Source organism: Protopterus annectens, chromosome 13.part0, assembly GCF_019279795.1.
Source record: "Protopterus annectens isolate FY-2018-M chromosome 13.part0, PAN1.0, whole genome shotgun sequence".
Taxonomy (NCBI): Eukaryota; Metazoa; Chordata; order Ceratodontiformes; family Protopteridae; genus Protopterus; species Protopterus annectens.
In genome coordinates this window covers 772329149-772344150 of record NC_056747.1, presented here as the reverse complement: position 1 = coordinate 772344150, position 15002 = coordinate 772329149, and the positions used below count along the sequence as shown (strand labels likewise).

Genomic DNA, 15002 nt, shown 5'->3' with positions numbered 1-15002 from the left:
TTGGATGGGTCTGGAGCCACTGTGCAGGCACCGGTTTCTGAGGGTGAATTCCGACCTTCCGATGTTTGTATTAAACAGACAACTTCGTTTTTGACTAAAACTACCGAGATTCTCAGGCCCAGAGTTCGCACTACGCCTAGAAAACCGACAACCAAAGCACATGCTCAAGCTCCCATGCCACAGAAACAAATGCTTAGAATGGCTGAGGATCTTATAACCTTAATTAGGGGAAGCCGGCCTTCCCCCTCTAAAAGACAAAGAATTGATTTTCCTTCTGATTCTACAGACCACGAGTCCGATGACTCTGATCTCTCTCTGATTATCAGGACTTACCCTTATCTACCTATGAGGCTTCAGATGCAGAGGATTACATTCCCTCTGCCTTTCCTCCAGAGGATTTTTCTTTTGGTGAAACCTTGCATACCTTAAGAGATCATTTCCGCTGGGAATACCAGGACTACCCTCAGTCCAAAAAGTGACTCAGAGAATTTTTAGACTTGCCTCAGCACAGGCCTCTAGCTATACCCCCTGTCCTGGATATTGTAGATGTCTTCATGGAATTCAGTCTTACTCCTGATACTTGATACCACCAGCTCCTGGAATTCTGACATGTACTACAGAGTACCTGACTCTCACAAATTTCCCCATGTGGATCCAGAGACCATTCCCAGGGACCTAAAGGCATTAAGGCTACTACAGCCAAAAACCCTACCCCTTTCGACAGGGAGTCTAGAGCTTTAGACAGATGAGGTAAGAAGGTATATACCTCTGCAACTCTTGCCATCAGGGCTTTGAATTGCCAGTTTAACATATTGAAGTACCAGCAGCATATTATGGGACTAATTAAACAAAAAATGTTGTTGCTTCCAGATTGTACAGAAAATAAAGATTTACAAGAGTTAATGCATTCTGCTGCAAACCAAGTTAGTATATTTTGCAGTGGGGTTTTGATGCCTTAGAAGCATCTTGCAGGGCTGCTGTCACTGGGTCTGTACTGAGAAGGCATGCTTGGCTGAAGGAAAAACTCTTGCCAGACCATGTCAAAGCAAAATTACTAGATGATCCATTAAACCAGGAATGTTTATTTGGCACAAAAGCAGAAGTAGTTCTTAAAGAGATGGAGGAAAAAGCTAAATCTGTGCAAACTATTAGATTTCTTACAGGTGCAGCCACCTAGATTCAGTAGGCATTGGCCTTCTAAAAACTGGTCCTTTCCAGTCCCTCCCAGGCCTTCTCAGTCCAAACCCAGGGGCAACAGACCACCAAGACTACTTTCTCAGGGTGTGCAGAGATCTAAATAATGGAGTGCTCCCACCTCAAAAACAGAGTGGTAAGCCACCCCCTTCTAGGAAAAGTTCACAATGACTTGTCTATCATCCTTCCCAGCCATGCCCAAGTACTTGCACCTCTAGGAGGAATACTTGCCCTGCATGCAGAAAACTGGATGTCCATTACCCAAGACCGATGGGAACTAAACATTGTATCCCAGGGATACAGATTCTACTTCCACTCACTGCCAGCCCCAAGTGGGATGCCAGACCTTCCTCCAAACCAGTGGGCAGAGGCTCAAAAGCAAGTACTTTCTCTTCTCAGTATCAGGGCTATTCATCCTGTTCCAGTAGAGCAAAGGGGACAGGGTTTCTACTCCAGACTGTTCCTGGTGTCCAGAAAAGAGAGCTGTTGGTGCTCTGTCCTGGATCTGTCAATTCTCAACACCTTCCTAGTGGTCCCAAAATTCAAAATACTTGCACTGCAGCAGCTTCTTCCTATGTTAGCCAAGGACACCTGGCTAGTCACCCTAGACTTAAAAAAGCTTATCTGCACATACCCACAAGGGAATCTGGCAGGAAATATCTACGTTTCGGGGCAAGCTGCATGCGCCATCAGTTCTCTGCACTTTCCTTTGGCTTATCTACTGTGCCCAGGGTGTTCGCAAAGTGCCTGGCTCCAGCCATTGCATACTGCAAGCAGAGAAATATTCAAATTTACCCATACTTGGACGATTGCCTGATTCAGGCAGACAGTCAGGAAGTGCTACTTCAGCACCTGGCATTTGTAAAGAGACTCCTAACTTTTCTGGGATACACCATCAACGAAAAGAAATCACAACTGGTACCCAGCCAAAAGATTGTATTCCTGGAAGCAAGCTTGAACACAACTTCCCAGATGGCATTCCTCACTCAAGAAAAACAGGCTTATTTGCAAACTACTTCAAACTAATGGCTACCAAAACCCAGCTATCTGCAAGAAAAATGCTGCAAGCCCTAGGGTTCATGGCCTCATGGCATTCTACTAATTCCATATGGAAGACTGCATATGAGGAAACTTCAATGATACTTTAGAAGTCTCTGGTGTCAGCATTCTCAGGACATGGAAATAGTGATTCCTATCATTCCTTGCCTAAGGGCAGAGTTCCTTTGGTGGGCAGAGGCATGCATCCACAGCAAGGGACTTCCTTTCACTCAACCCCTCGCCAGACAAACCCTGACAAAAGATGTAGCAGACTATGCATGGGGGGCTCACATGGCAGGCAAATGCATTCAAGGCAAATGGAGCCCTGGACAAATTCCCTGGAATATCAATCAAAAAGAAATGTTAGCTGTACAGAATGCTCTGATATCCATCAAATACTTTATCCGTCCAGGGCAACTCCTGATAAAGGCAGACAGCACCACAGTTATGTGGTACATAAACAAGCAGGTAGGAACTCATTTCTACCCACTCTGCAGGTTAGCCATGGCCCTGTGGAACACAGCCTTGAGCAACCAAGTGCACCTGCAAGCTCAATTCCTGCCAGGCAAGCAAAATTCACTGGCCAAACTATCAGAAATCTACTGGATCCAAATGAGTGGAACCCAACTAATTCAAACTTCTAATGCACAGGTGGGGGGGACACCAGATGTGGACCTCTTTGCCTCCCCCAAAATTGAGCAAATTTTGTACCAGAAATCCTCACAGCAAAGCATGGAAAGTGGATGGCCCTATCCTTTACATGGGAAAACCTCTCAATTTATGCCTTTCCCCCTCTGCCCCTCCTCTCTCAAGTACTACTCAAGATCAAACAGGACAGACCAAGGACAATCCATATTGCCCCAGACTGGCTGCGCCAGAAGTGGCACTCACTCCTACGCAGTCTGACAGCAGTGCCACCCTGGCACCTACATCAGACCCCCGTCCCTGCTGCCCCAGCAGGAGGGGCAGATTTTGCATCCACAGCTGCAAACCCTGAACCTGGCTTATCCCCTTAATACACCTTCAGCAACCCTCAGTAAACAGGTGCTGGGCGTCATCCTTGAGGCCAGAAGGCCTAGTACTAGGAAATCCTATTCAGAAAAGTGGAAAGATATATTGTTCTTGGAGCCAGTCTCAAGGAAAGGACACAGTCGTGCCCACCTTACCTCAAATCCTAGATTACCTAGCAGAGCTGCTCCACAGAGGCGTATCCTTCTCATCAATTAAGATTCATGCCTCTGCCATCTTAGCTCATTATAATACTGAGCCACCTCTCTTTTCTCACCCTCTCATCAAACAGTTCCTGAGAGGAGCTAACAATTTAAGGCTCCCCCAAGGAGAGCTCCCACCCCTGCATGGGACCTTAACTTTGTACTAGAGAAACTCACGCTTCCCCCCTTTGAGCCTGCTGCTGCAGCAGAGTTAAAATTCCTCTCTTGGAGAACAGCCTTACTGCTAGCCATCACTTCAGCAAAAAGAGTGTGAGTTACAGGCACTAATTGCTGTGGGAACCCTTCATTATTTTCCATGCTGACAGGTTTTCCCTCGGGACTAACCCGTTTATGCCCAAGGTGGTATCCAGTGTGGCTTTAAATCAATACACCATCCATTTACCAACCTTTTTCCCTAATCCTTGGAATAAAGGGGAAAGGATCCTGAACTCCTTGGATGTGCACAGACAGCTCAGGTTCTACCTTGACAGGACTAAACCTTTCAGAAAATCTGACCAGCTGCTAGTCAGTTTTGCTACAGGGGCAGAGGGCAAGGCCATTTCAAAGCAAACCATTTCCAAATGGATAGCACACTGCATCCGTTTGCTACAGACACCATGGAAAACCTACCCCGCAGGGGATCAGAACTCATTCCACTAGGGCTACCTCAACCTGTACAGCATTTCTCAGGGGAGTCCCTACCAGAGACATCCTGGAAGCTGCAACCTGGAGTTCTGTACACACCTTCACCAAGCATTACCACTTGCCTATCTTTTCTAAATCCAAGCTGGATTTGCCACAGCAGTCGTACAAGGCCTGCTAGCCAGCACTAATACTTCATAACTGCCTCCACCCTTCCTCAGCTTTGGGAATCAACCCAAGTGCGATGACTGCAACAGTGAAACACAAAAAAAATAGTACAGTTGTGTACACTTACCGTAAATGTAGATGTTTGAATGTATTCACTGTTGCAGTCCAGATTACCCTCCCTCCAGCCCCTTGATTTGTTTCTATACTTCTACCTATCTTCTTTTTGGCCATATCTTATGGCAATGGTATTTACTTTTTACTGTAGGTGTTCCACACCATATAATTGCTTCCTTTTTTGGGGGGGCTCCTGACATCTAGGGCAAGAAAAACTGATGTAATGGTGTCTGCTGCATGTTTTATACTCCTGACTATCTGACATCATGGAAGAGGTGACGGCATCAGCCACAGAAATCCCAAGACTCTGGTATTCGGACAGACTGAGGGCTACCTGCAGGCAGATGACCCAAGTGTGATGACTGCAACAGTGAATACACTCTAACATCTACATTTATGGTAAGTGTACACAACTGTACTTTTTGTTCTGCTAGGTACAGCCGAGACGATGCATTTGTTTATGTGGGTGTATAGAGCATTTATGTATTCCTCTGCATAGGAGTCATTCTTGGCTATGTTGATAGGGGCTTTAAAACTTTTTATCCCATTGCTTAGTAGGCAGTAGTTTGCTTTGGAGAAATTTAAATTTTTTTTACTTCTGTGGGGGTGTCAGGTTTTATCTTGTCTTCAAACAAGACAGATTTATGGTCTGATCTTAACGAGGGAGGGCAACACACGGAGTAATGCAGTGACCCCCCTGTTGGTGAGCACTAAGTCGAAATCATTTGAGGGCCTTGTGGGGGTGTGGATCAATTGTTCCAGGGCATTTTAATTAACAAGTCCAGGTACCTTGTAGCGATCGTGTTTGCTTATGTAAGACTCCCAACTGATGGAAGGATAGTTTAAATCTCCCATGTCCAAGGTGTTTGGCTGTATACTGAGTGACTTTAGCAAGTCCAGGTAGGCGAATGTGCTTTTGTTTCATGGTGGGGGACCTGTAGCTACTGATGGTGTGGAAGTGTATTTTACCTGTATTTAATTGGACCTGGAATAGCTCGAGTTGTACTGCTTCACCAGTCTCTAAGTGTATTTGGATTTAATCAAGGTGGATACACTTCCACCTTTGGTTCTTTCATGCTTGTTTTGGGGTCCGAACATGTGAAAGGTATTGTAGCTTTGTACTGCCGGGTTGCTGTCAATGGCCTTGAACCAAATCTCAGTGACTTCATTAACATCAGCATCTTCCAAGATAAGTAATGCTTCCAGAGTGTGCAGTTTAGTGTTTAAGCTCCTAGTATTAACCAGCATGACCTTGTTTGTCTCAAGTGGATTTCTTCATCGGAAGTTTTGTTGTTGGGACATTGCCTAAAAAAGGCACTATGGGAGGGGCAAGCATCTTTGCCAGTATTTGAAAGCCTTGAGGAGGCAGGTGAAGGCCATCTCTAGCAAAGCAGCGTGGACAGTTTACCATGACTTCCCCGGCAGGCAGATACTGGATCCCCCTAGAGTGACACCAGAAGCTAAAGTATTTATTGAAATTTTTGTCTGTTGTGGCATCATCCTAGATGAAGGTTGGATGCTAATTAGGGCTAGGGACATACCTGCCTGGGACACACAATCTGAGAGTTCGACTAAGTTTCTCTCCATATAGTCCCGAGGGGTACATCTCACATCATTTACACCAGTATGTAGTATGACATAGTCAGAATTTTAGTTGTTACTGAGCGACTTGAGTGTGTGCGTGATTTGACGGATCCTGACACCTAACAGCAGCTGATGGTGCCCTTCTCCTTGTTCAACCTGGTGAGGGGGGCATCTGTGTGTCTCACTGTTGAATCACCTATGACCAGAGCATTAGGTTTTGAGGCGTTTTGGCTTAGGAACTTAATTGTTGAGACACTTGTGTGTTATGTGTAGTGGTGGATTCTGTTCGTGTGCCAGTATGTATATGTTTGCACTTGGGATGTCTCTGGTCTTTTGTTAGGCTCTTACTGAGTACCTCCCATGCATTTTGGTTTGTGTCTTGACCTTATCTTGTGTGAGGGGGGAGTTGTGTGTGCTGGTAACCTGTTGTATGCCTTGTTTATTGTTATGTGAGAGGACTTACCCTAATTTCATGGTATAGTTGCATCTCTCGCATACTGTATTTGTTTGCTTTAGGAGCAAGTGGTTGTCACTATACATGAAGCAATTGCTACATTGCCTCAGGATGCCCATGTCAATCGGGCTGGCTGGAGAAATGGTGGGAAACTGTCCATCCATTATGGCAGGTATATAGTGTAGAAACTAGTGGGGATTTGCTAGATAGACCAGGGTTTGCTTGTCTGACTAACAAAGGTGGCTGTTCTGTGCTGGGCTAAAGATGGAATACTGCGTCAAACACCTCAATGCGCAGCTGAATTGCTCACTGGGTGGCAGTACGTAACTGCATTGCACACAGAGGCGGTGGAGCTAAGGAGGGTTCTCTAGCGGATATCAAGGGAAAATTTGTGTTTCTAAGAGTTTGTATTTATTACACTGCAGGTGTAACCCCCTTTGAACAGTGTGCAGCTACACACAAACGCAGTTCTTGAATACAAGCAAAGTTAAACAGTTTTAACACAAACTAACCAGCTGGAAAGCCCAAAACTGAGCCTTAATCCCAAACTCAGATGGGTCCCGGGCTGTACACTTCTGCCACAAGTGTGCAGGAGGGCCTTTTTAATGTAGGATGGCTGGTTTTGGTGCTCAGTAAATACCAAACCGCTTAAATTCAGCAAGTCTGAATCTTGTCTATTCTGTAAAATGCAGAAATGCAAAAAAAAAAAAAATATTGTCACAGCAGTAGAGCAGGAAAAATGAAGCAACAATTAAAGTGCAGTTCAATAAAGTGCATTGTAAGCTTTGAATATATTTATGTTTTGCTGAACACAGTGGATGGCTTGGATTTAGTTCAGAGTCACACAAGGTCTCTAACTAAGGTCACAAAACTCAGCAGCTTGGCTAAACTGTAAAATACCAAGGGGGGCAGGGCTGTGTTAATTACCACAGGCTGTAGTTGCAACAAATTATGAAAATCACCTAGGCTCAGCACTCAAACCAAAAAGCAATTATTATTCACATAGGATGAATTAGATCCTGTATGCTGAAGATGGAACTTTTAGTTTGAAGACGTAATAAGGGATCTAGGGACCACAAGTAGACAGTAACCTCTCCTTTGACAATCACATTGACAAAGTGGTTAGAAAATCCTTCTATGTGGCCCACCTAATCACAAAAGGGTTTTCTTCCAGATCCGAGGAGATCATTGTGCCCTTCTACGCATCACTCATCAAACCCATCATAGAGTACAACACCCCATTTGGGGGATGTACCTTACAAGACACCTGCAATAGCTGGACAGACAACAGAAGTACCTTGCCAAGAGGATCACTGGACAACAGAAGTACCTTGCCAAGAGGATCACTGGCCTCAAACAGATGCCCTATGCAGCTCGACTGAAGAAACTCCAGCTGTACTCTGTTGCATACTGCCTACTCAGAGGTGATATCTGCCTGGCCTACAAGACCATGTCCAACCCAGAATTGATGGACATGCTCCACCTAAAGAAAACCATATCCCCTCAAGCCACACGCTCTAGGGATCTAAGCCTCACCACAACAATAAATAGGACGTGCTGGAGGGATAAATTCCTGTACCAGAGGCTTCCCATGCTCTGGAACAGAATTCCAGTCAACATTAAGCAGAGCTCCTCGCTAACCCTCTTCAAGAAAAACCTTGACGAGTGGATGGGAAACAAAGTATACCCATAGGATCACTTCAATGGCTGTGCTGGACAGAGCCACAGGGAACTAATCTAACGGGGCGGTGAAAGCCAACACTTTCCGGCTAGGCTTATAAATGCGTTTGGGCAGATAGCCTACTACCTACCTATGAACTGTAAGTGACTGAGTGCAAATATTTGACCGTCTGTGCTGTAAACTGAGGCTTCACACTCCAGTGGTGGTGGGTCTTTAACTTGTTTGATGAATGATTCTTGACTTTGACTTTTGAGAGAACAGAAGTCATCACAAGCTATGACTTGCAAGAAGTACTGCTTCTCATAAGCTTAATTTCTCATCAGTTTGTGACATTTTGTCATGTGAACATTTAATTATTTTTAAAATGGGTGTTCCCCTTTGTGTCGTAGAAGCACCACATTTGGTCGCACAGAACATTTTGTTAAAGGTAACAAGTAGTATGTGGCTAGTGTAAAGCTAAGTTGTGATTCTTGCTGACCTGTATTTATCAGCAAAGATAACATTTTTTGAACGGAGTTTTTATGTTCTGCCTCCCTGCACAAAGGAAATCTTGGTAGGTATGCAATTTTTCCTTGCTGTACAAATCAAAACTGCACATCTTTATGCACGTTTACTTTTCTGTTGATGACTTTTGCATGAGGGTATTCAATTTCCTAAACAATAGCGAATTTCTTGAGCAGTTCAGTTAACACAAGCTGATTGAAGAAGGTATTATACAGGAACACTTAGTTTATTACTGTGTTTTTGTGCAAAAACTGCTTACAAGATTGTGACAGGTAACTGCAGGATGCATTTTATATACACAGTTGCTTTTTTGCAGTTTATTTTTATAGGGTGGTTTTGGTTGTCCACTTGTTTTATAAATAAACTTATTTCTGTGGTAATGAATTTTGCTCTTCTTCTCTCTTATTTTCACAGTCCAGAAACAGCACCACTCTTAAATGGATCAAGTCAGGACCGAATGTTCGAGACCATGGCTGTGGAAATTGAACAGCTGCTAGCCAAGGTAGTTCATAAAGACTGGCTTTAGTAATGCATTGTCTTGTAAAGAATGCCATGTTGTACCATTTATGAAAGTGATCCTTCTAGTTGCAAATCTGGAAAGATGCACAAGGCCTTCCAGGAAGGGATTGGTAAGGAAGAATATAATTGAGGCATCCAACCTGTGTATGAAAGAGGGGAATTGTAGAATGGGAAATACTGTCATGGTGATTTATGGAAGGGGTGGAACAGGGAAATAAAGAATGGCCGTCAGAAAGTCTTAGTAAAGCTTGCTTGATGTTTACATTTTTTTTAGATTCCCACCAGAAACTGTGGGCTGGCCTAGGAAGGATTAAGGATTGAAGATAACACTCCGTCCCTGGGTGTGGGCTTGGTAGTGTCCAGTAAGGTGAATCCATAGTGAAGGGTTTCATTTTTTCATTGTTCATGATTTGAAATTCCAGAGATGGAGAAAATGACACTGTGTTGTGACATGCACATTGTCAGTTTTCTGCAACATTTACAGAGGAGACTGGTGTCCCTTGCAAAGGAATGTGAGTAAATACTCCTGTTGGAAGGCAGTACAGCACTGTGGTTGTGCTGTAAATGTTGCTCTCCCATGTTAGATATCTGCTTGTATCCGACTTGGATAGGCTGAGAACTAGCCAAATAACTTTGGGATATCAAAAAGGGAACCTGTCTGTGGTGGGGGGATGTCTCTCTAGTTCCTAGCTAACAAAATAAGTGAATGAGTGGACAAGTGGTTATCTCCAAACAGCATCCCAGGCCCTGTTCACTTTTTTTTTTTAATAACTTGCCACATATGCCAATTTTATTTTAAAGGGGCACTATCTCGTTTCTGAAATCAGCTGCTTGCCTGAGTACTTTGTTTACATTTTAGAGCTTTGTAAGTCACATGTTCACACAGAAGCAGGATTTTCAGATTAGCTTTTTTGCATACAGCAGGTCAGCCTTCACAAACTTCAGCGGGGGAAGTGCAAACAGTTTGTCCTTTTGTATTTTCCTTCCCCCACCCATAGGCTGTTAGATTAGCTGAATGATTTAGCCTCAGCCAGAGATGCTATCTAGTCACACTTAGATCTGACTGCAGCCTTTGCAGTAGTAAAATTACATCTTTAGTATGCACTTGTTTTTTTGTAAAACTTAGTGGAATGATTATCCCAGCTACACAATTGAATTTTTTATGTTTGTTTTTGTTTCAGCCTTGCTGCTACATGCTTTTCCCCTTCACTGGTATTCATTTTTCATATGGCCAGCAATAGTGTTGCTTATTAGTGCATGTACTCATGCAGACATACATTTATAAGACAGTTTCTCTCATTTCACAGGGCAGCATTCCTTTGGACAGTTGCATCTTGGAAACAAACCCAAGCTGCAAATGTCCTAAGATTCTAGAAGAATAAAATCTTATAACTCTTATAACGTTTCAATAAAAAACATGTCGGACAACTCTGAACTTGAATCTTGTTAGCGTACTAAAAGTATTTTCCCAATGAATGACACCATTCAGGAATGACACAGTAACTGTCTGTATAACACTGATTCCACCCAAATGAATTACTTTTCTTCCCTGCATTGTGATAAAATGTTTGGCTCTTTCACTCCTTTCTTGAATATTTGACTGCAGTAGAGTTACACTGGTTACCATTTGAAAACTGAGGCAGACGTAGTTGCTATATTTCCCTATATATTCCTATCCGTGTGTGTAAGTATGTATGCAATATGTAATCTTAAGTTAAATATATTCATGTGGTTGTAAAATCACAGCCTTGCTATCTCTTACTGACTGGCTTACAATTCAAGGTATTTTTGAATGTCTGTCAAATTTGTATATGCTGGATATGTGATAATGATTGTATTTTATTAATACTTTGTATGCAGTGCACATAATTGTTTTAGTGGTGTACTTCACTGTTAATACTGGAATTCTTATAACTTTTCCCAGACTTGCCTCTTTTGTGATTCAGATAGCTGTGTTGAAGAGACCACTTACCTCCTTATCAAGATAGAAATTGAAACTAATTTAAAAAAATGAATGCATGTCATGTATGATGTTGACTAGACCACTTATCAAGATGGAAATATATAACAATTTAAATAAATAAAAGCATGTCTCATACATCATTATATGTTTACCATATGTATTGCTTTGGTTGTTTAAAATGTATTTCCTGTATATATTTATGTCTTTATACAGCCACATATATTTGCATGTCTACACACACACACACAAATGTACGCACGTGCACACACACGCACATAACTTATATGTGTTATGCGTTAGTGGATATATATATATGCACGCTCTCATACACTGACATGCAGGAGGGTTTTGACTAAGGTGATAGTATAGCTGCTCCTAACAACATTTGTGTCACTGACCCTTTATTGCTAGTTTTACAAGTAACAGTTTTTTTTTCCATTTGTCATATGCCACTTGACAAGAGTATTAAAAGTATGACTCAAACTACAGAATCCACAGACCCCTAAGCTTACCCAGCCTTACTGACAGGCCATGGAACAAATCATCATGGACCCTATAAATAAGGACAGGTGATCTCCAAACCCTTGATCTGACACAGTTTGGTTTTGTCAAAGACACGTTATGCTTGTTAAACTCGGTAAACTACTTCAAAAGCTTCACCAGAGCCATAAATGAAGGCAAATCTGACTTGGCAAAGGCCTTCGACGCAGTCCCATATTCGGTCATCGTTGATAAACTATCCTAGTTGAATATCAACCCTTATGTTATCTGTTTGATTGCAAGTGGCTCACTGACAGATTGCAGTCAGTCAATGTTGGGGATTTTACCTCAACCATCAGACGTTTTAGTAGTGGGGTTCAACAGGGTTCAGTGCTGGGCCCCCTATTGTTTGTAATATACTTTTCAGAGGTGCAGGTCAAAACAGAGGGGCTGTGGCTAACTAAGTTTGTTGATGACTGCAAATTAGGTGGAATCATTGAGTCCCCAAGCAATGTCAATATACTTCAAGAGGGCTTACACAAACCAATGATTATTATCAAATCCATGGACTCAAACTCAGTGCTAAAAAATGCGTTATCATCCCCTTCAATAAACATGATATCCATGCAGACTATCATATACATAATCGCTACATTACAACTCAGTAGTGAGAGATTTGGGAACACAAGTTGACTGTAGCCTAAATGTTGACCATCACGTGTCTAATGTGGTAAGGAAGGCATTCTACATGGCTCACCCCATTAGTAGAGGCATTGCCCCAAGAGTGAAACAGGTCATAACTCCCCAATACTCGACCCTCATCAGGCCAGTAACTGAGTGCAATGCTCCCTTTGGTATGTATCTTACCAGGCATCTGTAGCAACTCAAGAGATCTCAGAGATTTCTAGCCAAGAAAATTCAGGGTCTCAAGCACAAGTCATATATTGACAGACTGGAGTTACTGTCACTGTACTCAGTAGTGAACAGACTACTTAGAGGAGACTTGTGCCTGGCCTGTAGAGCAATCTCAGATCCATACCTAATGGAAATGCTGCACATCTGCAGGTCAAATGTGATAAGGGTCACTTGCTCTAGGGACCTTAACCTGGCCTGCGACATAAATAGGACATGCTGGTGAGACAGATACGTCTCTCAGAGGTTGCTACTCCTCTGGTATAGGTTGCCAGTTCACATCAAACACAGCCTCTGTATGACCCTGGTTAAGTGCAGCCTGGATGGGAAACCATAAGTTCCTTGCTGGGGATTTTACCTATGCAATCCCAATCCCTCCAAGCTACACGCTCTAGGGACCTAAACCTTGTCACCACAATAAACAGGACATGCTGGAGTGATAGATTCCTGTCCCAGAGACTTCCTATCCTCTGGAACAAGCTACCCATCTATGTCAAGCAAAGTTCTTCATTATCACTCTTCAAGAAATCTTGATGAGTGGATGGGAAATAGGAAATACACCCCGGGGATCACTTCTGTGTCTCTGCTGGACAGTGGCACAGGAAAATAACTTTCTTGGGTGGTGTAAGCTATGGTACCTTGCTGGCTAGGCTTACGTAGGCCCTTGGGCCGATAGCTTAGTACCTACCTATGAACACACGGCTAGGCGTATAAAGACCTTTGGGTCAGTAGCCTAGTGACCACCTATGAACGTATCAAGTAACAAGAATATTCTTGCTTTCAAGCATGTACATTTTTAGAAATGATAATCATACTTGTGTGCTGGCACCGGTGATGGGAGTAATATATTATAATAGGTAATATACTACTGTAGTATATTACAGTTTCTAGTTACTAGTAATATAACTAGTTACTTTGTCAAAATAGTAAAAAAATTAATAATATTATATTCATTTTTTAGTAACTAGTAACTTAAATGTGCGTTACTTTTGAGTTAATTTTGCTTAAACCAGTGGTTTTCAACCTGTGCGATATCTCCCCCTAAAGACAGATGGAAAACTTCAGGAGACCCTGGATAGTATGGACAGTAATCAGATATTATGAGATAAGAGACTTTGAAGAGGCAATTTGGATGAAAAATTACAATATAATGTGGGCACAACTCATACCACATAGTATTCATAATAGATTAGAATTACTCTGAAGCAAACTTTACTTCATTTTGTAGCACTGCAAGGAGGTGCACACTAATGACGACCAGACTCTGGCTCTGTCCTGTGAGACTCTCACCCACTAAAACTTTGAGTTTCAATTTTTAGTTGCTGAAAATAGAGAAAATGTGATAGTTTGTTATAGGTCTTGTGCTGATGGCTGTGTATGCTTTGGATTAATTATTATTTGTGACTCTCTAGCTATAAAGACTAGTCTTCTCCTTTCAACTGCTCCCATTAAGGGTTACCATGGTTGATCATCGATCCGCAGAACAAGGGGCAGTAGAGTTTTACGGTGTGGAGTTGCCAGCCCAGCACCTAAACTTCCTCAGAAAGCACAAGCACCCACACAAACACCTAGGGCCAATTTAGAATGTCCAATTCACCTGCGGCATGTCTTGGGAATGTGGCAGGAAACTGAAGCACCTGAAGGAGACCCACACTGGACATACAGACTCCACACAGAAGGTACCCCTGCTGAGAATCGAACTGGAGAACCTCTTGCTGTGAGGTGACAATGCTAACCGGTACTATAAAGAGCAATCTGCTGGAGTTTTTCAACTGTTAATTGCTATTCATTATCACTGTAGCATTGTGTATACAACTTTAATAAGACACTTATATGCATGTGCTTCCTTGTGTGAGGAAATTTCAATATTATAGTTGATAACCTACACTTATCTAAAAGTAGATTACTTTAGTAAGCATTAATAACAATATATTACTTTTTTTAGAAAAGTAATAAGTAATAGTGATATATTACTTTCACTGAAAAGTAACTAGTAATGGTAACTTATTACTTTTATAAGTAACTAGCACACACTCAGACTGCACTGCACTTTTTTTCTGGATTAACTGTTGCCATATCTCTAAGAATTTGGTGGGGGGAGGTACATAGGGTGAAGCAAGCTCGGCAGCAGGTGGCCAAGACTAATTACATGTAGACATTAATTTGTCATTACAGAGCTGTAGTTCCTCCTGGATATACAAACAGAAGGCAAACAAGGTACTCCCAACTCAAAATTGGGCAACATATGTATAGTTCAGGCAGGGTGCAATCAACAAAAAGGGTGAGGTGAAGAATAATTGGACATTTTACACTATGTTGCTTTCACAGTGGGCTCAATTCAAAAAAGTGGCACTGGAAACAGCACCAGTACTAGTGTGGGCACAAATTAATTTGCAGTATCAGTGGATGTGTGAGAATAACTGGTAATAAACACCCTCAGTACAGGTAATTAGGTGTCTTACAAAAGGGTACTGCAGTAGTTAAGAGAAACCAGGAAGGTGCAAGGTTGTCCAGCTGTACGGCTCATAGCAGAAAAAC

At 42.5% G+C, this 15002-nt stretch overlaps 1 protein-coding gene across 1 annotated transcript in view; it reads left to right on the top strand.

Moving 5' to 3' along the window:
* Positions 1–8994: 8994 nt before the first annotated feature.
* The window catches only part of GOSR1 (golgi SNAP receptor complex member 1), a gene marked incomplete at its 3' end in the record, with an annotated part of 465216 nt that continues 459208 nt past the window's right edge, over positions 8995–15002 (top strand). The window contains 1 exon segment of the mRNA XM_044054478.1: positions 8995–9092. Coding sequence (XP_043910413.1) covers positions 9048–9092 — 45 coding nt within the window. The 5' untranslated portion in view covers positions 8995–9047.